Source organism: Bombus vosnesenskii, unplaced genomic scaffold (assembly GCF_011952255.1).
Source record: "Bombus vosnesenskii isolate JDL3184/JDL3185 unplaced genomic scaffold, Bvos_JDL3184-5_v1.1 scf7180000013579, whole genome shotgun sequence".
Classification (NCBI taxonomy): Eukaryota; Metazoa; Arthropoda; class Insecta; order Hymenoptera; family Apidae; genus Bombus; species Bombus vosnesenskii.
Window position 1 is genome coordinate 147,259 of NW_022883131.1, and position 25,129 is coordinate 172,387.

At 35.6% G+C, this 25,129-nt stretch overlaps 4 protein-coding genes across 9 annotated transcripts; 2 read left to right on the forward strand and 2 right to left on the reverse strand.

Moving 5' to 3' along the window:
• Nucleotides 1-1,246: 1,246 nt before the first annotated feature.
• LOC117238656 (H/ACA ribonucleoprotein complex subunit 2-like protein) lies at nucleotides 1,247-2,221 on the forward strand. Its single transcript, XM_033503745.1, has 3 exons — nucleotides 1,247-1,512; nucleotides 1,592-1,664; nucleotides 1,763-2,221. The coding sequence occupies exons 1-3, from the start codon at nucleotides 1,344-1,346 to the stop codon at nucleotides 1,992-1,994; spliced, it is 474 nt and encodes a 157-aa protein (XP_033359636.1). The 5' UTR covers nucleotides 1,247-1,343; the 3' UTR covers nucleotides 1,995-2,221.
• Nucleotides 2,222-2,508: 287 nt separating this feature from the next.
• LOC117238652 (RING finger protein 37) lies at nucleotides 2,509-4,178 on the reverse strand. The gene is made up of 2 exons (XM_033503738.1): nucleotides 3,455-4,178; nucleotides 2,509-3,377 (listed from the first exon to the last, which is right to left on the reverse strand). Exons 1-2 carry the CDS (start codon nucleotides 4,072-4,074, stop codon nucleotides 2,510-2,512), a joined length of 1,488 nt encoding a protein of 495 aa, XP_033359629.1. The 5' UTR covers nucleotides 4,075-4,178; the 3' UTR covers nucleotide 2,509.
• Nucleotides 4,179-4,252: 74 nt separating this feature from the next.
• Nucleotides 4,253-5,090, forward strand: LOC117238654 (H/ACA ribonucleoprotein complex subunit 2-like protein). Its single transcript, XM_033503744.1, has 3 exons — nucleotides 4,253-4,520; nucleotides 4,600-4,672; nucleotides 4,771-5,090. The coding sequence occupies exons 1-3, from the start codon at nucleotides 4,352-4,354 to the stop codon at nucleotides 5,000-5,002; spliced, it is 474 nt and encodes a 157-aa protein (XP_033359635.1). The 5' UTR covers nucleotides 4,253-4,351; the 3' UTR covers nucleotides 5,003-5,090.
• Nucleotides 5,091-5,545: 455 nt separating this feature from the next.
• On the reverse strand, nucleotides 5,546-25,077 carry LOC117238651 (rho-related BTB domain-containing protein 1). Of its 6 annotated transcripts, none has more exons than XR_004494240.1 (15): nucleotides 15,659-15,838; nucleotides 15,013-15,116; nucleotides 14,363-14,560; nucleotides 12,830-13,037; nucleotides 12,474-12,716; nucleotides 12,302-12,387; nucleotides 11,841-11,967; nucleotides 11,590-11,724; nucleotides 11,099-11,122; nucleotides 10,481-10,631; nucleotides 10,239-10,369; nucleotides 9,922-10,164; nucleotides 9,690-9,838; nucleotides 8,990-9,419; nucleotides 5,546-8,789 (listed from the first exon to the last, which is right to left on the reverse strand). XR_004494240.1 is itself a non-coding variant. In XM_033503735.1 (15 exons), exons 2-15 carry the CDS (start codon nucleotides 15,836-15,838, stop codon nucleotides 9,185-9,187), a joined length of 2,214 nt encoding a protein of 737 aa, XP_033359626.1. In that variant the 5' UTR covers nucleotides 15,839-16,022; nucleotides 24,945-25,077. The 6 variants fall into 6 exon arrangements, 5 of the variants coding, with proteins under 5 accessions (XP_033359628.1, XP_033359623.1, XP_033359626.1 ...); XM_033503735.1 differs by lacking the exon at nucleotides 5,546-8,789 and adding an exon at nucleotides 24,945-25,077 and having other exon boundaries at nucleotides 9,185-9,419; nucleotides 15,659-16,022; XM_033503736.1 differs by lacking the exon at nucleotides 5,546-8,789 and adding an exon at nucleotides 21,710-22,023 and having other exon boundaries at nucleotides 9,185-9,419; nucleotides 15,659-16,022.
• Between the last annotated feature and the right edge of the window lie 52 nt (nucleotides 25,078-25,129).

Genomic DNA, 25,129 nt, shown 5'->3' on the forward strand with positions numbered 1-25,129 from the left:
GCAAGATTGTTCGAACCATAAAGTAGAAATACTGGTTATAGTGTCTTTACCACAATGTGATGACACTGTTCCCCATACTTCTATCTTACCTAATGCAGGTACTGAATTCTTTGTTTTACATATACAAATTCTTAAACTATTTATGCATGTTGTTAAGTATTGCAGGAAGGATTTTTGTAAAACATTTCAAAAAATTTGTTGGTGCAGGAATTGATTCATATTTACTTGGACAAAACAATAATCCAGCGTGCGTGGTGTCTAAAAATTCAGTACCTACATATGTTATAAATACGTATGTTACATATAAAAGTAACGTCGATATTTATAGGAGGCTTGATACAAGCATATGCTAAAAATCCTTTATCAGTACCAGTTATTAAATTGGTGACTTCATATCCTTCTGTGCTAACAGTACTGCATTGAATTTCTGGTCTTAAACGAGGATCACAGAAGTTGAAAAGCATTTTTATACTTTAAAAATACATATAACAACATGCTTTAGAGATTTTACTTTTTTTTTTATTTATTAATATTTACAATCAATTCTCGCGTTGAGAATTATTTACAATAAGTTAATACTTATTATAGATAAGTATAATTTATAAGTGTTGTAAATAAGTAAATATTACTTAATATAAATATCTAATTAAATCTAGTGTTTAGGTCTAACGGGTAGTGTCTCTTCACCCTGCGGATCTGGTCCGACGTATCAAGTAATCCAGTAATTAGGGGGTTACGATGTTTGTTGACTCTTTTGCTATATCTGTCGCTATATTTTGCTATTCCTCTTTAACTGTGGGTATCTTGAGGTCGCGATGTATTAGTTCGTTGGTAACATACCAGGGTGCATTTATAAGGGATCTTAGCGTTTTCGATTGGAAGCATTGAAATATTTCAATGTTGCAATTACTTCCTGTTTTCCATAGTTGGATTCCGCAGGTCCAGACGGGTTTTATTACGGTCAGTGAGCCAATAGAATCTTTGGAGTTTGTCCTTGAGTTGCTTTGTTTTGTTTGTGATGTGATTTTTCCAAGTTAGTCTCCTGTCCAGGATCATGGCCAGGTATCTGACTGTGTCCTTGCTAGGAATTGTTGTATTGTTGATGGTGACCTGGGAGCAGGTAAAGATTTTCTATTAACACAAGACAAATTTCATTTTTGTTTCGAAAATAGCGTGACCTCTACTGTTGTCATAACGTACTTTATGGTTAGGTTAGTCTGTATGTATCGAAGCTTAGTCTGTTAGTACCGAAGGTTAGTCTCTAACCTCTAAGTGAGTGTAAAGGCACGTGGGTAAGCTATAGTAAACTTTCGAACGGGAAATCGTTATTATTATTGCAAAATATGGAGCAAATAACAATAAAAGAGGAAATTGACGATAGTGTGAGAGAAACAGAGACTGGTGATAATACAGAACTTAAATACGAAGAAAAATTAAAATACACAAGCCTTATAGCTAAACCCATGGCCCCAAAAAAATTAACCAAAAAAATTTATAAGTGTATTAAAAAAGGTATTTTTATAAAACAGTTGAATAGTAAAACATTTTTGTGAAGCATGTATATTTATGATTTGTAATATAACAATTTCAGCTGCAAAGCATAAATCTTATCTTCGAAATGGTTTGAAGGATGTTCAGAAGCATCTTCGCAAAGGAGAACAAGGGTAAAAATAAATTTTTATTTATAACTGTAATTAGATTTTCTGATAATTTTAATGATCAAAAGACTTTTTATTTGAAAGTATTTGTGTATTTTTATTAGATTGGTAGTATTTGCTGGAGACGTATTTCCAATAGAAATCATGTGTCACTTACCAATTGTATGCGAAGACAAAAATATCCCATACTGCTACACACCTTCGAGACAAGACATTGGTGCTGCTATGGGTGTGAAAAGAGGCAGTCTTATGGTACTTATTAAGGAACATGAAGAATATAAAGAACTTTATGATGAAATAAAAACTGCGATGGTAACATTATCAACGCCACTATAGATATATATTTAACCATTTGTATTTTTAATCACTTTGTAAATAGAAGAGATTCATATATCCTTAAGAGAGAGAAGAGTATTGTATCAGAGACTGTAATTTTTTATACAAATATCTTTCATTATTATGATGTAACCTATTTATTATATAGACGGCAAGTTTTTTAACACAAATCACTGTATGATAAAAGAATCTAAAAAAGAAATAGAAACAAAACTTTTCTAATTTAATCCCTTCCCGTGCCAGTTAGTTCGTCGAAACAGACCAGACAACGGGCAAAAAAACAGTTTACAAGCTCGGTTTGTTATGTTTACGTTTGGCCCAAGTGTCCGGTCGCGAATCAGTTAAAGATTTTACTTATTAGTGCCACCAGGGAGGACTATATTCAAAATATGGTATTTTGTATTAATTGCATGTAATTCATTAATTAATGTTACATTAATTGTGCATATATTCCAACAAGTTAATTTATTTAAATAAAATGCATTACGTTAGTAATAATAAGTTCATTACACAATTCATTCATAAATCCGTTCTATTTCATTATTTTTATAAGGCATGCTACAAGATGTACATTGGTTATTTTCAATCGATGTTAAGACATTTCTACATAGAACATGTTTACATGGAAGCTGGTAAAAAATGCCATTAGGGCAACAGGAACACGTAATTAATTTTGAATTTGTCTCGTTCTTTTTTGGAATGTTATTAAAACGTTTTAAATTAGGTACTGCTATATTAATATCGAAATCTGTTTCATTATCAACAGTTAGATCCACTATATCAATAGAATTATTTTTTTGTTCCCCTTCTGTGTTTTTAGACAGAGGTATAGTTGAAGTATAAGAATCGGCGGTCACTCTTTTCTTTGCTGATTTAGTTAAAGCAGAAACAGTTCGTTTTTGGGACATTATAACAACTGGCAATTTATGACAAAGTTTTTTCTCTGCTTTTACAGAACTTACTATAGAGCAATGAAACTTTGGCTTACTATTGCTTGGAGCTTGAATTATATTTCTTTTTAACAAATAATTAGGAACTTCCTTTACCGTTTTATCTGTTACATTCCCATCAGAGGGCAATGCACGACCTAGCACTCTTGGTAATTTTTTTATTTCTTCATTATTGCAATTTTCAAGCAAAAACCTGTCTATCCTTATTTTTAAAGCACTTGCTATAACAGGTTTACGATTTTCACTAAATGGTAAACCAGTAAAAGGATCAGTCAATCTTCTTCCCCATATTGCTTCAGTTTCCTCGTGTTTCAGTAATGTAGTTTGGTCAATTATTTTTCCGCTTGGCAAGAGAATTGGCTGTGTCATGATTTCGTAAGTAATGGCATCTAAAAAACTTTCTGGAACTTGTAGATTTGTTTCCAATATTTCCCTGAAGTAAGTATAATAGATATATAATGTTAATAAATAATATAATTTATATATACTAGCAAATAATTTCACATTTACTTATTATCTGTATCAGTAACAGGTGTTTTATATTCAGCATTTTCAGACCTTTCCATAGATTCAGCTAAGCAAGATTGTTTGAACCATAAAGTAGAAATACTGGCTATAGTATCTTTACCACAACGTGGTGACACTGTTCCCCATACTTCTATCTTACCTAATGCAGGTACTGAATTCTTTGTTTTACATATACAAATTCTTAAGCTATTTATGCATGTTGTTAAGTATTGCAGGGAGGATTTTGTAAAACATTTCAAAAAATTTGCTGGTGCAGGAATTGATTCATGTTTACTTGGACAAAACAATAATCCAGTGTGCGTGGTGTCTAAAAATTCAGTGCCTAGTAAACTGTACGGTACATTGGCATCGTTACTAGTCTTAGCATATAATTGAAAACCTGATGACTTTTGAGAGCCAACTTGTGGCCAAATTAAAATGTGATTAATACGTATGTTACATATAAAAGTAACGTCGATATTTATAGGAGGCTTGATACAAGCATATGCTAAAAATCCTTTATCAGTACCAGTTATTAAATTGGTGACTTCATATCCTTCTGTGCTAACAGTACTGCATTGAATTTCTGGTCTTAAACGAGGATCACAGAAGTTGAAAAGCATTTTTATACTTTAAAAATACATATAACCACATGCTTTAAAGATTTTCTATTAACACAAGGCAAATTCCATTTTTGTTTTGAAAATAGCGTGACCTCTACTGTTGTCACAATGTACTTTATGGTTAGTTTAGTCTGTAAGTATCGAAGGTTAGTCTGTATGTATCGAAGCTTAGCTGTTAGTACCGAAGGTTAGTCTCTAACCTCTAAGTGAGTGTAAAGGCACGTGGGTAAGCTATAGTAAACTTTCGAACGGGAAATCGTTATTATTATTGCAAAATATGGAGCAAATAACAATAAAAGAGGAAATTGACGATAGTGTGAGAGAAACAGAGACTGGTGATAATACAGAACTTAAATACGAAGAAAAATTAAAATACACAAGCCTTATAGCTAAACCCATGGCCCCAAAAAAATTAACCAAAAAAATTTATAAGTGTATTAAAAAAGGTATTTTTATAAAACAGTTGAATAGTAAAACATTTTTGTGAAGCATGTATATTTATGATTTGTAATATAACAATTTCAGCTGCAAAGCATAAATCTTATCTTCGAAATGGTTTGAAGGATGTTCAGAAGCATCTTCGCAAAGGAGAACAAGGGTAAAAATAAATTTTTATTTATAACTGTAATTAGATTTTCTGATAATTTTAATGATCAAAAGACTTTTTATTTGAAAGTATTTGTGTATTTTTATTAGATTGGTAGTATTTGCTGGAGACGTATTTCCAATAGAAATCATGTGTCACTTACCAATTGTATGCGAAGACAAAAATATCCCATACTGCTACACACCTTCGAGACAAGACATTGGTGCTGCTATGGGTGTGAAAAGAGGCAGTCTTATGGTACTTATTAAGGAACATGAAGAATATAAAGAACTTTATGATGAAATAAAAACTGCGATGGTAACATTATCAACGCCACTATAGATATATATTTAACCATTTGTATTTTTAATCACTTTGTAAATAGAAGAGATTCATATATCCTTAAGAGAGAGAAGAGTATTGTATCAGAGACTGTAATTTTTTATACAAATATCTTTCATTATTATGATGTATTTATTATATAGATGGCAAGTTTTTTAACACAAATCACTGTGTGATAAAAGAATCAAAAAAGAGATAGAAATAAAACTTTTCTAATTTAACCCCTTCCCGTGCCAGTTAGTTCGACGAAACAGACCAGACTGATGCTCGTAAACAGAAACTAACATTCAGTCACGATTGTAACGGGCAAAGAAACAGTTCGCGAGCTCGTCTTGTTATGTTTACGTTTGGTCCAAGTATCTGGTCGCGAGTCAGGCTCGTGATATTCATGTTTGGGCCAAAATCTTCATCGCGACTCTGAGTCGCTACAGTACGGGAAGGGGTTAATGTAACATTTTTTAATTTGGAGATTAGACATTACATTTTTGTGCCTCAATGAAAAGGGTATATAATTGTTTGAAATACAGTTCTAAAAAATCCCAATTTTAGTTAAAAATTAAATTTATTTGTCGCCTGTGCATTTTTGAAAATAGAATATTAAAATTTAGCTTAAGATAAAAGTCATATTTCTCGAAGCGGTATGGATATATATGTATATACAGCTATGCTTTTATCTTAGACGAGTAAAATGAAATCTGCCATAGATGTCATTATTTCGATTAACGCTCATCAAGATATCCGAAAATCAATATGGATTGTCAACTGAGATCTTCGAACAATCGCTTTACTTCTTTAGTTTCTCTGTGATCCTCAAAATATCATTTAACGTAATATTTAAAGGTAATTACAAAACTTGATGTTTGTCAAAGTTCGATAGCATTATCCACTTGCCGTCCATCATATATTTGTTAAATCCTGACATGTTCAAATATTGAAAGTGTTTAAATTTGAAAATATGTTTATGAATATAAAGATTGAAAATAACTCATTAATCGTAAGATATAATCAAAGCAATAGAAAAGTTAAATATGCGAAATAGTTACAAATGTGAAACGTAAATCGTGCTGGGGCGAATTAATTTTAATATAGAAATATTAATAATTAGTCATAAGATTTGACTTGTATGTTTTGAAAAAATTTATACGTTTGACGTTCATTAATACAGAACGTTATAATATGAAATGTTCAAAATTACTTTATGATTTCTTAATCGATATCTAGGCTTAAATTCTTAATCCGACCAAATACTGACGATTCCGACGAATCGATTACAGTAATGCTTTGTTAATTGGCCTGATACATTTATTTTAACTATGTACTATATAGAGACACTCCACGGTGTCATTTCTAAGAATTGGTGGAGATAGCTATAGCCAGTTAACCAGACACTACTGTAAGATTCAAAACAGAGGTCGCAATCACAATAATCTTCCTCGGCGTAGGATCGAAGGCTTTGCGAGCGTGGTAAGTTGAAAATTAAAAATAAGAAAAACGAAACGAATATGTAAATACTTTGAGAAATTGAGAAATTTTTACTTTGAAGGAAATGATAATAGAAAATAATCCTTGTTTATCAACGTAAATTAAGTTTACGTTAAACTGTACATTTACAATTGTCACATTTAGAGTTTTAAATGCCCGCAAATGCCTTGTACGCATGGAAAAAAATTTAATAGAAATTTAAGGTGAATTCTAGCTAAAATGCATTTGAAAATTATAATTTCCTGATCCCCTATCGCTCTACATGTAACTGTATTCCTTATTCCTACGATTACTGATTTCAGTACAAAATATACACTTAGGAGCGACGAAGGATAACATTGACATTAAAATTGACATAGCGTACAAATGGGACGCTATTCTCACCCTCGCCTCGCCGGAACAGATATATTCTCTTTGCGTGTACATTGTTTCCGTTAATTTCTCTCAGATCAGGCAGTAATACATCTTGTGACTGTATATATGTTTAATTTTACTTCTTCCTCAACTTCTTTCAAATATCTAGATTGAAATTGTTTAATTCGAATAACCAGTGAAAGAACCCTCATTGTCACGCGTGGTTACATAAATGTTTATTTAGATACAGTACTGTCTTGTTAATTGGCTGGAATTCTGCTTTATTAACTGATCATTGCTATCCCCACCATTCCTTGGAAGTTTCTTCTAGGAGCGAAATTCTAATTTTTTAATAAACGGCCAGTTAACAAGATAGTACCGTATATGATATACATACATAATGTAAAATTACAATTCTCCGTCTATATTTTGTTTCTCCCTTTTTGTTCCTTCCCATTCGCTCACTCATTCGAACATACTTTCATTGCACGATGATGTATGAAAAAATCGATTGAACGATGATCACGGCAAAGGATGATCTAACAAGTATTAAATTATTTGTGATATCGACCGCTAATAATACAAGTTGCTTCATATCTAAACGAGGATTTATATACGTGATTGATGACCCACTTTGACGATACATAATTACGTTTCTTCGGCGTACGAGAATCAATTTGTGCCTTACAAAGTACAAGTCGCTAAGAAAATATATAATATACGCGAGGACTCACTCTTACACAGAGATACATTCGAACTGACCATCGCTCTATACCTTACGAATGTTACGATATACGTAATTATAATCGTTACGAATTAATTATCAATTCATCCCCATTTTCTCTCGTTATTTATCCTATTAAATTATTCTTACCAATGTGATCGTAATTTATAATTCTAGCAGTAACCCATTACCGTGATCGATATGTCGCAGTTTTTTTATTGGACGATCCAACTTTATGTCGATTGAACTGCATGCACCCCCATTACTTAATAGTAATCGACGATTGACGAGAATAGCTATTTCATTTATCCGTAAATCGTTACAAAATAGTACAAATACGAGAGGACTTCTCGCACTCGAAGAAACCGTAATCTCGTCGAACGGAAACTCAAGAGATGAAGCGTCGTCGGATGCTGTACAAACAATGTAAAAATCCGCATCGATTTATTATTAATAGTTACTTATTCCTTATAGAACTATGTGTATCCCTTAGTATAGTCACGCTCTACTATGGACTAAAGCTATTGCTCGTTTTCTTCAGTCTAACACGCATCGATAAAATTACGACGAATCTTAATCGTCTCTTGAAAATTTCATTTTTTTTCTTCAGTGGCTCGATTTAAAAAATTTTCCAGCCCTTTTCCTCTTGCCCTTCTTTTTTTGTAGAATTAAATTGTAATTTGAGGCGGAGGGAAGCTGGAAATTACAATAATTATCGAAGTAAATACTGTTCAAGATTTCCCAGTATTTAGACGCACAACGATTCGGTAGAAAATGCAATTCGGTTTTCTATGCGTCCTGAAATTTACCATGAAATTAATGTAGAAATTTTGGTTTAGGAATATACAGAAATCATGAACAATATTAACTAGAGAAATATGAAAAAATCTCAAGGGTGTTAAGAACCACCGAAGTAACTCTTGTATAAAAATCACTTGTTACGTGATTAAAGTAGATGAGCAATCTGAAACATTCACGTTCTCCATAGAAAAACGTGCCGTGCTCATTGACGGACAATTGGATGCAAGACATTCTTCAACTTATATCGTGATTTATCTTTTTCACTGTAATTCATATTTACGGATACGATCAAAAAGACGTTAAAACATGTCCCAGGTGATCGACATCACCCTATTTTAGGGTCGCTGTGGCAGCAACGACGAGTCGTCAACAAAAGGCACCATCTTGTTTTATTTGCTTATAAACGACGGACGCCCGTGTGAAATTCTAAAAGAATCGACAGCATAGAATTTGTTTTAAATACACTTCTTAAATGACAATACGAATGTTGGATTCATTTCCGTTGAAGTTGTACAAAAGATACGATCGCACCAATTCATATATCGTTTTTTTCTCAGACTGGACACTTTTTTCCAAGACAAAGAAAAACAGGAAGAAGAACCAAGAAATTCATTCTCATTACGTACGGCTGGTAAAGGACTGGATGACTTATATCCGGATTTTTTCATAGGCATCTTCGAGTGTGCATAAATTGTGTTTAACGTTCCTTAAGTATAAATCTGTAGCAGTATCAAAATAGTAAAAATGGTGCATATGAAGACCATGAGCACGGGTAGGACCAGAATGAATCGGACTGAGCGGCGTAAGCCGCTAGGCTCTTGTCATACAACCTGTTCACCTGACTCTATAGAGTCGAATAGGGGTCGTTCAGCTTGCGGATCGTTGTTCGCCGACGATGCTGTACCTCCACCACCGTTCGAACTTTCTCTCCTGGTTTTGCTCGTACCAGAGAAGCATAAGCAACCGGACTGATTGCGATTTCTCTTCAACGTCGGCTTATTTTCACGGTCTCGTTCCGCCAAACATTTTTGGTAGTAATCGTAGTCTTTTAAATACCTGTTGAGTAAATGATTAATTAATTTTTATTTTTATTAGATTAGCAATTTCGTTTTGTCACAGATACGACTATGTATGACTAAACTTTAATAGATGCACAGGAAAAAATATATATTAATTTGATCAATATGTGTTCATAACTCATCCAGAACGATTGTAATAGAAATAAAATTGCTGTGCAACTAAAGTTCTTTTTAGTCTTAAAATTCTGCGCTTCGAAGAGTTAAATAATTAAACGCTAATTTTAGATTCTATATGTAAAATACGGACCATACTGGAGGCCATCGATGCTCGTTCAAATATTCCTGGTTCTCCGGATGCAGAAGGCGTACGCTTCGCGGAGACATTTTGCACAACTTGTTGTAATTGACGCACAAGTGGTTCATACACCAGTCAGCTAGTTGATCGGCATTATGCAACTGCGACATGCAAGTTGACGAGTAAGCTATCAGAAGATGTTAGATTCATCGATCATGTACAGGACATTGAAGAAACAGCTGACCTTGCACGGTTCCAGCAGTCTCAGACAGTTCTCCACGGCCTCGTTTCCCTCGTTCTGAGACAATCTCCCGAGATCTTCGATCACTCTGCTCTCGACCAAGTTCACCAGTCGTTGCAAACAAAGACGATTTGCCAATTCTAAGAGGTTCAAGCACCTGGCAGAGGAAATTGCTGGCACTTCATCCGTATAGAGATAGCAGAGTAGTTTGTGGAACGTGTACTCGCGTACACCGGGAAACACTATCTGTTCATCGAATGTTATTGTAATTTTATTGCGATAAAATATTTTTGAAAAAGCTTCAGGAGACTGATATTTACCACTTTTGCGCTACTTTCGCGGAAATCCCCGGAGAACATGGCCTTCATTACATCACATCGGGCAGTGAGTATCGCTTTGTGGGCTGGAACACTTCCATCGTCTAGTTCAAATATCACATCAGCGAAGAGTCCTAAAAGAAATCATATTTTGTCATCGAAAATGAGAACAAATTATTTTAAATTAATTTTTAATATTATTAGACTGCAGATGTTTTGCTTATTATATTTCATTAATACAGTACCTTGTTCTAGACAAATGTCTTCCAAACGTTGCCTCACCACTTGCTTATACCTATTATTAAGATCATTATTAAATTGATCTCTTGTTTGTAAAGTCCCAAGCACCATCAATAATTGCGGAAGCTCCAAGAATTCCGCCGCTTGTCTAATCTCCTATATGTGAAACAAAGAGGAATGAATCGATATTCCTATGTAATAGAAAAATAAGCATGAAATGAGAGTTTTAGAATCCATTTTTACATTGTCAGCTGAAAAAAAGTTGATAATGCTTTTCATGCACCTGTGACCGATGAAACCTCAATTGTTTAATGATCCTCGTATTTAAAAATATGTATTTTCAAATCCTTTGCATAAATTATGCATAATACTTTATGAGTCATTGGATACTACTGTATAGAAATTATATTTTCCTTACTTAATGTCTTTATCAAGGCTTTTTTTAGAAAAGAAACATGCTAAAATGATGATAAATGTGACAGTGACCTAACAAATTGACTTTAGGAATCGGTGAATCGATATTTTCCATTTAGCTAAATATCTCTACGTTGTGCGTGCGTGTAATATGTGTTCGTGTGGATATGTATGCTTGTGTCAGCAAACGTATTTCACATTGTACTAACCAGTAGAAGCCCGATAGGAGCTGTCTGAAAGAATAGAGCCGCGTTAGTTCCCGCATACCGAACTCGTGTTTAAACTTTAAACTTACTATTTGCATAAAGTATTCCTTCGACAAAAAAAAAATACATTTACTCTACGGTTTAACTCCGATCCAAAATAATATAACCTACTACTGGGTATACAAATATTACATAATTACTCTATTTACATAATTTTCTGGAATTCCTAGTATCGACCTAATTTCCTAAAAAATATTAACCAGTTGCTTCGAAAGCTGTTCAGATAGGTTTACCTTTAGTACATTTATATCATAAGAAATACACGCATAAGATTTATTTATCAATTACTATATATATTAAGTTATTTTTTTAATGCAATAATGGCATCGAAAGGAAAATGGATGTATAAAAGCTATTATATCAACTAAAAAAAGAATGTTAGATGGCCCACGGGTGTACCTGCCCGCACAGGTAATTGTACCGACGCAACGTACTTGTAGATCGTGATACCGTTTATCCAAGCTGCCCATGTAAATGAATTGCAAGCACTGCTGCATCGCCTGGGGTGTAATTAGTTTAGACAGCGTCACCACGGTCGTTGGTTGCTGCATTCCATTTGTATTTTCAGTCTATAATTTAATTGAACAAAAAAAGGAAACTAATTAGGATCTTATTATTATGTAACTCGAATAAACAAATTCTTATTAATTTATTTACTTTGGTTTTCATATTTATAGAGACTTACCAAGCATACACGGATGTTCTGGAAGGCAGGATGATTAAGTTCTCTAGTAGCTCCAGGTGGTTTCTTTTGGTTGTCCACCGTGGGCAGTACTTGGAAGCTTGAACGTCGCTTCAGTTGTTCCCAAACTCTACAATATGATTTTCACAATTTGGTTAATTGTGTATAACGTCATTGCAATACCATATAAGAGGCTTGGAAATTTATAAAATTTAGGAAATTATTCAAGATAAGTTATCAACTATCGAGTATCACTATGCGATATTATATGATAGATATTAATAATTCTTTTTTGAGTGAATAATATATGGAATAATACTTGCTATGTTTTTAAAAGTTATTATTAAAATACAAATATAAAGCTAACAATCTGTTTTTAAATATTAGAATGAATAATAGACAATTAAAAATTTCCAGACAATAATGTATATTATAATTTGAACAGATTTGTTCAATGAACTCACTTTGCAGGTTTTGATTGATCGATACGAATGAGGCATTCGGTGTCATCGTTGAAGTCACCGACCGTTGCTTCGCCGAATGTACTCACCTTAATACAATTTTTTTAGAAATGTTTGCAAGTAAAATATAAACAATAATTTAAAAAATAAGAGGATAATAAGAAACAGAGAATACCATGCTAGATTCGCTAGAGCTTCGAGGTGTTTGTTCCTGAACGAGTTCCATAGAGAAAAGTCGATGGAACGCGGGCGATGCTGCGGCTAAAAGACACCTGTGAGCGGAAAACGTGCAGTTTCCGGCTATCAAAGTCACGTCAGTGTGAACTGGTTTTGTCCACAACGTTTTCATGTTTTCTTCGTAAGTGCTTGTCGCCAGACACACTTCCGGTGGTACAGGTTTTGGTGGACAAAACGGTGCCTGAAATATAATATGCTCTATTAATTTAAATAAATTAAATTATCCTCTGTTAAATTAATCTTTTTCCAAACTGGTTTTTTTAATAAACATGTGAATTTTCTAGGAAAGCTTACCTGAAGAAGAGGCCTTTGCACCCTCTTCAAGTTCGTCATCCAAAATCGTTGTTGGCGACGCGCGATTAAGGCAGCGCGTATCGAATTCTCGAAGACTTCGTTAACACCGTAATATGTAAAGACGCTAGTCTCATAATAGCAAACACCAAGCTCACGTGCAACAGCTCGAGCTTGATCAGGCATTACCAGATCGCTCTTCCTCGTGGCTCTGAAAATCAATTTATCAAAATATTAAATTAATACATTGTAAATTTATAATAGATTTATAAATTTATAATGATATACAAGTACTAATAATAATATTCAAATAGCTTAATTTTTATACAATATTATACAAATTAATACAATCTGAAGCTAAAAGGATGTTACTCGTAAAGTTATCTTTATATAATAGGATTCTGCAAAACGATCGTAAAAAAGATACTGAAAGTCACGATGAACTTTGAAAATCCCTTGGGAGTCTCCAATATGTCAAGGCTTGGAATCCTGTTCTATATCGCGTGGCACATCGAAATAAAATATTCTCCGCTATACCATCAAGCAATATAGGTGCAAAAATTCAGTATAAATGCGGTATTTCATCGATTAAATATCCTAACGTGAGTAACTTCTCCACCTGCGAATTTACAATTCTGTTAAAACTGGTATACATATTCATATATAGCTACTACTCTACTTAGGTCACAGAAAGATGTCAATCCTATATTAGCTTAACCATATAAACCAGTGTTTCCCAACTTACAGTTTTCCTTCGTGTTTACGTATAAAAAGGCATTTTTAATAAAATAAAAAATACACTAAAAGCATATTTTCCAGAATATTGTTCCAAAGTGACTGGAGCCTCTCAGAAGCCTTCTATCAGGAATCTATTGACTCTACGATCCGTCACGCTTAAAATTTTTTAGTCATTTTCTCAAGTTTTTAATAATGTGATTAATTTAAAATTAATACTATAGATATCAATAGTAATTTTTTTCAATTACTTTTGACAAGAACATCGTAGAAATTTCCTACAATAAGATATTACAAGTTTTCTTTTAAATTTCTCAACTTTATGGAAGCTATAGTGATCATAAACTTTTGGTCAGTAGTATAATATTAGCATATCAAAAGATGGTTACTCAAGATCTCAAAATGTGCCTTTTCGTACCCGTCGGTAATCTGGCTATCGATAAACCATGCAGGATCCCTTAAGGACCCCTCTTACTCAAGAACGTCGATCGTTGCATTTTACTATGCTAAGAATTGAACAGAACTCGTTGGCTGCGGTGGTCTGCGTTGATAATATCCTCGAGATGGCGGAGAAAGGATAGTTTCTATTTGATAAGAGGCGCAAAGGAGTCGACCGATCGGTAAAGAGTCTACGAGGCATTCGCGGAATCAATACTTTGACATACTTCGTCAAAGAGGCTGTCGTTGCATTTAAACGAGCTCCAATATAGGGTGAAGAAGTCGATTCAGGAAAGGGTGTGTTGCTTCTAAATGTGGAAAAGAGGAGACTGACTATATGTAGTTGAAGGAACAATATCGTACCTCACGAACGGACTGCGGTCGCGGAAATAGCTCAGATACGTCTCATCTCGGTACATGTAACGTAGATCGTTCTTGCAGCCCACTAACAGTACCGGAGTCTGTGGGCAGAATCGTCGTATTTCCGGATACCACATCGCCTTGCAGTTCCGTAGAGATACGGGATTTGTTATAGAGAAACATAGTAGCACAACGTCCGATCTAATTTTAAACATACGTAGAAATTAATTGTTTGATCTTTGAAAAGTTAAATATACTAATCGTGTATTCTTGTATTAAAATTATGAAGTTTCAGGAGATTTATGGTTGATCAGTACTGGCTTCTAAGTGGTTCGCGTAGAAATAATAAAAAGGAGAGAAGAATAATTACAGCGTGTAAATGATAGACCACGTATAAAAAATTGATATCAAAATATATGAAATTATTTTCTTAGAGGAATAAGAGGTAAATTCTATACTAAATATGACGGCAAACGGGATAAGTGTTAAAATAATTTATATTAGTTTTTAGAGCTATCGTAAGATAAAGCTAAAATTGTAAGTGGCAACTTTACTATGATCGAAGAAGATACAAGAATATTCTGTTTGTGCGTTAAATGGTACGCTAAACACAGTGGAAATTTATGAGAAGATTTATTTGACGATTATCTTACCTGCCGTACGCGAAACGTCGATCCTTCTCGTGGTCGCCAAACGTGTCCCAAAGTCGCAGGGAAACATTCACGTTATCGACTACTTCCCAGGAACGTTCTAGGACCTAGAAAATGGACGCAAGTTGAAGTCTTTTATCTTAGTTACATTTTTACATTTAACGACTGATCTACAGTGTGCGGGAAACAAAATATGAGACTTTGAGATAAATTCGTCAAACAGTCCATTGAGCAAAGACCAAAGACGCAATAACGTTCCTCAAAAGCGATCAGACGAAACTGACCAAACCAGAAATCTACGCAGAGATCACGATGAAAGTGAAAATACAGTACAGGTATTTGAACGCCTCTTAAGTGACCTGAGGGTAAGCACCGATGTAAACATTTCGTCCCAACTTAAGAATTTTCAACTTCGACATTTACTGCTCGTTAAACGCTACATCGCGTGCGAAGCGTTTTGCGTTGTCTTTTCAAAATTAAAACAATGATTACTACTAACAAATTGGAGGCCACGATTCACAAATTCTACCAAACCCAATCTACATGGAAGATAAAAATTACAACCAACGAACGATATCGCATCTAATCTCTACTAAAGTTAGACACTACGACTCAGCGAAGAACATCGAACGCTACTCCATGAACTCACGTCCTTGTAGATTCTATACTGGTCGATGGCCCAGACGGTGGGCACGTGAGTCGTCAAGAGTTGCGACAGCGACACGTGTTTGTTGCAGGCTCTCGCACAGATCAGCCTGGTCTTTCCAACTGCCGTATCGCCGACGACCACGCACTTGACCAGTTCCTGATGCGGCTGCTCATTGTCCATCACCGACAATCTCCCCTGTTCATCCAATATGCCCTCCTCTCACGTGCCAGGTCGTCCGAAATCGCGATTTCCTCCGTTGCTACCGTTTCGTCAGTCGAATGGCACAATGTCCACATTCGATCTTCACCGTGAAAGATGACGCCGCGTTGATCCTGGCGGTCTGTTCCCCTTAACGATGCTGAAACTGAAATCGTAAAGGAAAATCGTAACCATACGACTGGTCAATGGATCCACGCACGCGATGTCCTTGGAAGAATTCTAGAAATGATCTAATCGTTGCTTGGAAATTGCAAGGAAAAGAATGGTGCAGGCATGAGGGGAAAGGTGCGAGGTTTCACGTGAGAATAAACTTGGTACCGGTTACGTCGCGTGTCAGACTGAATTCTACTTGTAATGCACCGCGCGCTTTCAGTGCGTTTGATCTTTCATTCGACGCGGGTTCTCTGTGATCAGATTCTTCTTTTAGTCAGTTAAAAATTGTACCATAGCTTCTAAGAAAAAGATGTTCCTTCGACAAAACACAAGCTAAGGATCTGTAATACTCGAACGACGAAGCTCAACATTTTGAACAGTTCGATACACGATATGTTTCTTGATCGAAAGTTAAAAAGACGCTGATAACGATGCAGACAACGGTGCAGACACGATGTCGATCGGTCACGTAGGCGTAGGTATTTTAAGCTTACGTGCAACGTTCAGACGTCCAGGCACCGTAAATATACATGTATACGCAGAATGCCTATTGATTTGACCCCGTAAGCGGCTTCTCTATATTTAGTATCGAACGTTCGTAACTTCAACCTCAACCCCGCCTATCACCTTAACCCTGAACCAAGCCATGGACACTAACTAGGAATTCTCACGTTCATACGAGCTTCAACAACAGGATGACACCGTCGTTGATCGTGTCAGCCTCTTTTAAACGAACTTCGAAGTTTCGTTTTATCTGGTTTGCACCGAATTTCACCAAAACTTACCACAGTATGTATTTATATCGGAGCACCAAAGTCAGATATTTTCTAAGCAATGCGTGACGTTTATTTCGGGTATGTGGATATCAATTTGAACGTCGAAATCGTTAGATTTGTTAATTCACGAGATCGTTGAGTCAATCGAGTGTTGGTTTCCTTCGTTACGTTTGAGAAGGTGTTCTTTCTGATATCAATGTTGAATCAAGGATTTTCTTCTTTCGTGCTATCAATCATTCTTTCGAAATAAACGCTTTTTATACATATATTCGATCGAATAGAAAATCAGATTGAAATCAGACATAAAAAGTGCATCAAAAAAGTAGAGAAACTGCTTTTACCAGTGAAACAATTACTATCGCATGACAGGTGAGACAATCGCATGACGCGAGAAACAACTTTATCCCATCCCTGACTAGACTATAAAATCGTACTTCAAGCGGACACGTCGATAATCGGTGCTAGGTGACAGCGTCTATACGTGTATGCAGAACAATCAGAATGAGTCACAACGTGAAAGTCGAAACTGTGGCCCGCTCGATACATTGGCCCGTGCCGAGCGCCTCTTCCTTTCGTGATCCGACTCTGTGAATGAATTTACTCCGACAATAAGAATCTCATTTTACCCATCAAACGTCGCCGAGGAATCGATTGCTGAGAAGACAAAATATCTCTCACGTTCACACAGACGTAGGAAAATTCGCTACTTAATTTGCAAATTCATTTAAAATCTATTTTTAAGCTTTAATTGGGATATTAATATCGGTATGATCTCGTTTCGATACAGAGCTAAAACGATTTTTTTTAGACAAATGCTGAACCTTTAAATTAATTTTCTTTTGCTCGTATCTCTACCTATTCTAATCGTTGAAGTGAACAACGTACATACGACGAGATTCTCAGAAACCGAATCAATCAACTCTACTTCTTCAAAGTTTCTAATTTCTTAATTATTTCTCGAAAAACTCAACCTTGTCCTATTAATTAAGTTAAGATAATGAAATACAAATCATATTGTGTAAAGGATTAAATGTGAATACCGAGGGGTTTGAACGTTTCGAGAGAGCAGTTTGGCGGACTATTTCTCCGACAAGAAGCAATTTTGCTCGGCCATCGCACGCTAGCCAAGCCTTTGCAGTCAAGGAACTTCCCAAGAAATTTCTTTCACCGCGGGAGAGGAAAGAAGAAAAAAGAAAAGGAGATGAAGTTTGGAAGGGTCGGACGATCGATAATCGCGGAACGTTCGCGAATCGCATGATTACTTATACATCGACAATTAAACGTCGTTTCCTCTGTTGCAGCTCGTGAATTGTCGTCGACTTTTTACAAGGTCTTATCGATTTGCGATGCTTGACGTGGCATACGAAGATTTCCACTGTTTGCGGTGAATTACCGAGCGACCGGAAACGATCAACGATTCGTAGGGCGAAGAGGATACTCGATGCCGCTGCACTTGAACTTATCGCGCGATCGTTAACGCGACCTAGAAATAGGTGCATTGATTTTCACGTCGACTTATCCAGACATTCTAATTATTAATAGACTGCAAATATCCACGCATCTACGCGAAATATGAACGTGCAAGGATATACAAAATATGCAAATATTGATCGGATCGTTATAGCATTTCTGACATCAGTGAAATCTGTCGTCTCGTAAGATCACCATTGTAAATGAAAGTACATAGCATATTTAAAAAATCATCGTTTTTAACGTATATTTGTTGAACTTTTCAAAGGAAATAATATGAATTTTGTCAAGCTTCCAATTGATCGAACGTAGATTTCCTGATAATAAATTACACGATAATATTCTCGTCGAGAATTACTTGAATTTTTGTGTAACTTAGTTTGCATCGAGACGTGCGTTTTACGATTCCCCGAAGTACTAACTTCCTATTACTTTCAGTCTTCTATATTACTGATTAAAATTTGTTTACGAGTGTCATTAGTTCGCGAACGCTACTATTCTACTCGTTCTCGTTTCATCTCAGCAGGGTGAACGTTAATTTCGACGGTTCATTCACGACGAAGAGCACTTCGGGTATTACGCGACGGCTTTGAATGAAACTTCGCAACTAGGTCGAGGCTCGGAAGGTATCAGAAAATGATTTCGTCCGAAAAGCATTTAAACTCTCGAATACCTTCGATACCTAGAGAAACTGACAATTCCCTTTCTAGACAGGTAGAGTAAATTGAAGATAGGGTTGTGTAGCCGTCATTGTTTCATAAAACGAAAGAAAAATTCGTGACAAATCTTTCAACACGTCTTTCATTCTTCCTCGATAAAAAACGAACCTAAAACTTGATTTATTATGAATTACAATTCTAGGGAATTGATATCTCTTTGTCTTCTTTACTCTCATTTTTCTTTTAAAAATATAAATTTTATTTGATTAATTAAACTTAAGTAAACCTATTAATTCGTTTAAGTAACGAAAGCTTAGCATATTTAGATTTAACTAATTGGTATTTAAATAAGTTCGTTAAAAAATTGATGTATATCTTTATATCCGTCTGAATGATTTGTAGCCTACAAATTTATTTATAGTCTATCTTCAACTTCCTCTTAAGAAGTTCAATTTCCATTCAGTATTCATCTACAGAAACGTCTATTTCTTCAAACTAGACTCTACAAATTTTTCTTTCGTGAGTATCGTATTGACTTTAACCCACGATTACAATAACTATGCTAATTTTCGTCTTATTCGAGCGATTTTATCGAGACCCGGTCGATGAAATGCCTAAACGTAAACGCCAAGGTGACATGGACACGTATTGCGTGTGGAAGATCCGTTGACGCATTGCAGAAGAACAAAATTATCGGGAGAGGTCAGCAAAACGACCGAGAAAAAGGTAGAACAGTGCATAAAAAAGGAATGTTAAAAAGATAAAAAAGAAAGACAAAAATGGTGGCGCATTTGAACCGACGGAGAACAGCATTCGTCCCTGCTCGGCCGGTAAATCAATTTCGTCGAAGGACGATCTAAGAGTGCGAGAATTGCGGCGGGGTCAACGAGCCACGCAGCGGCCACATTAATTAAGTAAACGCTGCTCCTATTGCCGACCTCTTTCAGCGGCTAATCGCTTTCGACGCTCGTGCGATTATGTTCACTACGAATATCCAGAAATTCATTTCTGACGCCGTTTGTTTTTTATATTTCATAAATTGGATGATAGTTGGTTAATAATTCAGAGCTTTTGTGTCATCGGTTTTCCAGGATAACGAAAGTAAACCTTCCTAAAAACGTAAAAACGTGAATTTGCATAAGTATCTGTAGTCTAGTAGTATTGAATGTCTATATTAAATACTATTTAGAAAATACGATTGTTCTAATTTTTTGCTAAACATTCTTAATGTTTATTAAAGAACGATGTTTATCAATTCTTACTTCCCCGTTTTTCTTTCTGTTGCCGCTATTGCCCATACCTCTGCAGGCTTCAAAGATATACAACGTAATAGATATTATTTAATTCTTATTTGTTGGTTTTATACCAACAGGAAATTGAATTGTATGCATACATTCATGCGTGCATAGTATACATATCAAATGTAAACTGAAATAAGTATATGTAAATAAATCTTACATCCAAACATATTTATTTGCCTATTAATAAAATATAATCAATCACGAAATGTCAAGGAATAATAGAAATCTTATGCTCACATAAGATTAAAAAAAAAGAATCATGGAAGAAAATTAATTGTTGAATTTAAAAACAATTAATCAAAAGAGATTAAAGTGGTAATAGTAACACAGATACTATTTTTCTACATCAATCATTTTATTCCAATTGAAAGTATTGTTAAAATTTCACATTTCTTTCGGCATGGAACGTGTTAACCGGAAGTCACTAACTATAAGTATTCCCATCAGCTGTTGACGAACAGTGTGGGGCCTGTGTTACAATTTACTTTCAGAGTATCGTCATTCTTGCAATTTTTATATATTAAAAGATGAAATTAGATAATCATATAGAGAGCATATAATATAACGAGGAAAAATTCATATGTGATCACTTGGAGCAGTATTACGCCAGGGACACGGGCTGCACGGCTGCACGGCTGCACGCAGTGTGGTCTCTTACATAAGTTAGAACAGAGGTTAGAAAGAGAAGCATAGAGAATACGTTCGACCGATATGAATAGTTGACACGATGTTTTCACTTGACACCGGTTTTCGTTAGAAAACGAAGCTCTGTCTGCGTAAGTAATCCTTTCAAAATTTTCATAAACGATCAAATAGATAGTTAACTATTAACGATCAATGGTGCGTTCATTAAACCAATGAGGATTGAACAATTAAACGTCATCGCGATATACAAATTTAAAATTGTATCACTTACCAAGTTAGAAGATGGTTGATTTATTTGACAAACGATTCTCAAATCTGGCAGTGTTCTTTTTTATCTTTAGGTCTTCGGAAGTACACTCACTACCAATTCAACATGAAGAAATCGAGAACGATGTTTTGTCAACGATCACCAATTCAATTAATACGAAGATTAACGCTGGTTCCCTTAAACACGTTGAAACGCGAAAACACGCGAAAATATTGAAACGCGAGGAAAGTTAACAGGCTGAACCATCTACGTCCGCAACGTATACGTATATTGACAGCTACGTAGACGAAACGAGTCCCATAAATGCACGAAATCACGTCTACTCGCACGCACTGTGATACTCAGATCGGATAGTGTCTTCGTTGATAGAAGACGAATCCATAAACTCGCGTTTCACAAACGTACAACGAGATTCTGCGAGACGAAATGAAACAACTAGCTGAACGAAATGACAAAAGTGAGGTTACGTAGGTCCAGACTCGATGACACGAGTTATCGAGACGCAGTCTGATAGTCGATGACTTGTACAACAGATTTCTCTCCTTTCTTCTTGTTCCTACCGTCTCTCGGATCGTGACAATGGACTAGAAGCTGCAGCGGCACGCTGCACACCCAGGACGCACCACGCAAGTTCCAGCTGACGTCCTGGCGAATCGAAGAAGTGGGGAGGGAACGGAGCAGTCAAGTGTGGTGGACAGCCCTCATGGACTTAGATCGGCCCTCGCGGCTCAAAGGTTCGTTACGCTTATCGCTTCTCTCGATATTGCCAATTCATCCGATAGTAACAGTTTGTGACAACAACAATTCTTTTTTATATTTGATATCTTGGAACTTTGTCGGACATCTTTCAATTTTTTAGGAGAAGCATAAGTGGAAAAGCAGGATTAGGGATTATTTGGTTATGTTTTGCAACCCTTTGACTATCATTGGTACCTGTACGTGATAGAAGTCAATGCTTATAGAAGGTTAAAGATAATCACTCGCTAGATATTAATAATACACCTATAAATGCCTGTACTGTACTCCAACTGTTCTTTTTTTCCTAACAAACGAATATATTCCTATATTACTGATTTTATTTTTGGTATATGCAGAATGTAAAATGTGAAATATTAAAACAAAAGATATTGTGAATTCGTACACAGTGATTACTACCGCATTGAGCACCTCTCGTCTTCAAACACGTCGGATCAAAAGGTTACTTGAAAAATCAAGAAAATGAATGAACTTAAATTACTCAAAATAAATGAAACCAAATGGAAAAACTATACACAGCTGTTCAATGACAGTTTCTTCTATGGATCGAAAGCGCGGTCGCGAAACTAGACCATGTTAAACCGCCTAGATATGCGTCCCGTCGTCCCGACAATGCACGTGTACTCGTTCAGAGGTACACAAGCAGCTCGATTGTCGACAGCGAACTCGTTGTGCCTCCAAGCTTCGAACGCCGCGAATCAGCAGGAGGAAGAGGGAATCACCAACGCCACAGGAAGGGAGAATCACCGAGACAGGAAAGGAGGAGAATGTAAGCTTCGGCAAGAGTTGGAACAAGAGAAAACGATCAGCAGTCAGCCAACCGCGTGAGACTGAATGAACTCGTCTCTGACCCCGACATGCCCTGCCTCGTTCCCGAGCGACGACAACCCCAGTCTACCACCTCTTCGCCTCTTCCTCCATTTCGCAATGCTTGTTTTATCGCGAGAGATTTTTCATGTTTACCGTTGATTATGGTCAGAGCTTAATTATTCTAGCTATTAAGAAAGTTTGAATTTGATGGTGATTTAGAATTTAATATTTGGAATTTGCTTTGATCCATTTTATCTAATTTGAAATCCAACATTGCTTTTAGAATACTTAGAACACTCAAAATTTTCTGATCATTTTATTCCTCTTTTTAAATTGCAAGTATTCTTGCCTTCTAAGTGATCCAGCCTTTCTTCAAAGAAATTATTCTCAAATAATTTAGTTTCACAACATGACGTTCTGCACGATTATTTTTCTGTTACAAATTAACCGCATCGCCCAATATTTCTTTCATCTTTCTTTTTACCAGCCTAATTGTACCAAGTACAAGGAACAGCCAGAATTATTTTTCCCATTTCTTAGGAAAATCGTATCATAGAATCTAGAGCTTTTATATCGACGAGTCAGTAGTTTTGATGCGGATTAGAGAGATGGAGGAGCGTTTGTCTTTGATCATCGAAATCGCAGGACTTCGATAAAGGGATATCGCAAAAGGGATATAGTCGGTGGATTACGCAAAACAGAAGTCGAGACGGGGAAATAAAGCGCGTCGAGACGGCGACACCTCGTCCACGCGCATGCCAGCCTCGCTCGTGACGTCAGAGAGCGAAAAATCAATCCACCCTGTACAGTGCGGCAGGACAGGGACGTTGTATATCTGGCCGCCATGGTCACCGTCATTGAATTAGCCGAATTAATTGTAGTTCGCCTAATCGATCGCCCTTGGGCTAATTTGCAATTTTAGAATTCTGTCGATCGTTGATATCTTGGAATGTGACGAATGTTTTGCTTTCTTGAAATGAGTTTTCAGGGAGAAAGAAGTAGAGGTGTAGATAGCTATAGATTGAAATTTTTTAGAGCCTCAGAGATGGAGGTAGAGGATATTAATATACGAAATGTGGCTGGGATTGCTTGAACTGAAAAATGGAAAGAAAGAAGCGGGAGACCTAGTTGTTACGCGGCTCGACTTGGCAAGAAGTCCCACAAGGAAGTTGTATAAAAGATTGGAGTAGTATTCTAGTTTGAGTTTGTAAACTCATTTATGGAAGTACTGAGATGAAATTGGAATCTAAGAAGAGTTTAGGAGAAGTATGAATACATAATATACTCAATAATGAATGAAGATGACTATGATTGAATGTACATAAATGTAGAATATTGTAATATCAAAGTTACTATAGATATTTAAAATTTCAATATAAGAATTGAACATGCTACATTTTAATGATTACGATGTTCCAACTACTTTGAAATACTTGAACATTTTTCTACTATACTATGAAATTGAAATTAATCAATAATTTCGTCTTGTTCAAATAATTTCTTTTAATTTTAAGAATAAACAGATCCAGATTAAAAAGATAATAAGATGCTATAGGTAGAGCTTTCACGTCGTGAAACGTTTCGTTACGCAATCCATTCAAACAGCACCATTTAATCGATTAATTAATTGTCCGTTCCACCTCGTTAAGATCACATATGCTGGTGTAATTGAAATAACGCTTATGCAATGCAAGACGTTACTTCGGAAGATAGGGACGCCGATCGTTTTCCCATAATGCACAAATGAATCCCAGGTTGCGCGATATACAAGTTAACAAACGCTGGAAAACGTATTTCAACGAGTTTTATTAATTGCAGAATACTTTATTCTGATCCAATCGCGATGCACCTTCCCACAGTAATCGAATCGACATACTGACGTCGGATATCTCAACGACCAATGACTCAGAGGTAACACGTTTTATATCTTTTTGTTCTATTCTAGGATATTTAAAAAAATATAAATCAGCAATTCTATGGTTAAGCAAATATATAAATTCACAAATGTGACGACTGTCTAATTGGATCTAAAAAAAATCAAAGCTAGATTTTCAGCGTAAAGTTTTTTGAAAATTTTCAATAATAGTTCTTAGAGAGTTTTGAAAGCTAAAATATATACATATATATTATATGATATCTTTTTGTATTTTTCAAAAAGACATTTTTTTGTTTTCTAATTTCTATGCGCCTTATAGATTTCCTATCCTCTCTATATTCTAAATTACTCACCTGTTATCCGCGTTTCCGACTAGTTCCTACTGTCGATCTCGGGAAAGCAAACTGTTTTATGCGTTCCTGGCAAACGAAGCTGCACCTTCACATGATAATTAATAAAGACTGTTTTTCTTTCGCGCCGTAGATGGTGTGTTCGCGAGACCTGACGCGATCGTGTCTCAGCTACGAGCAAACAATCC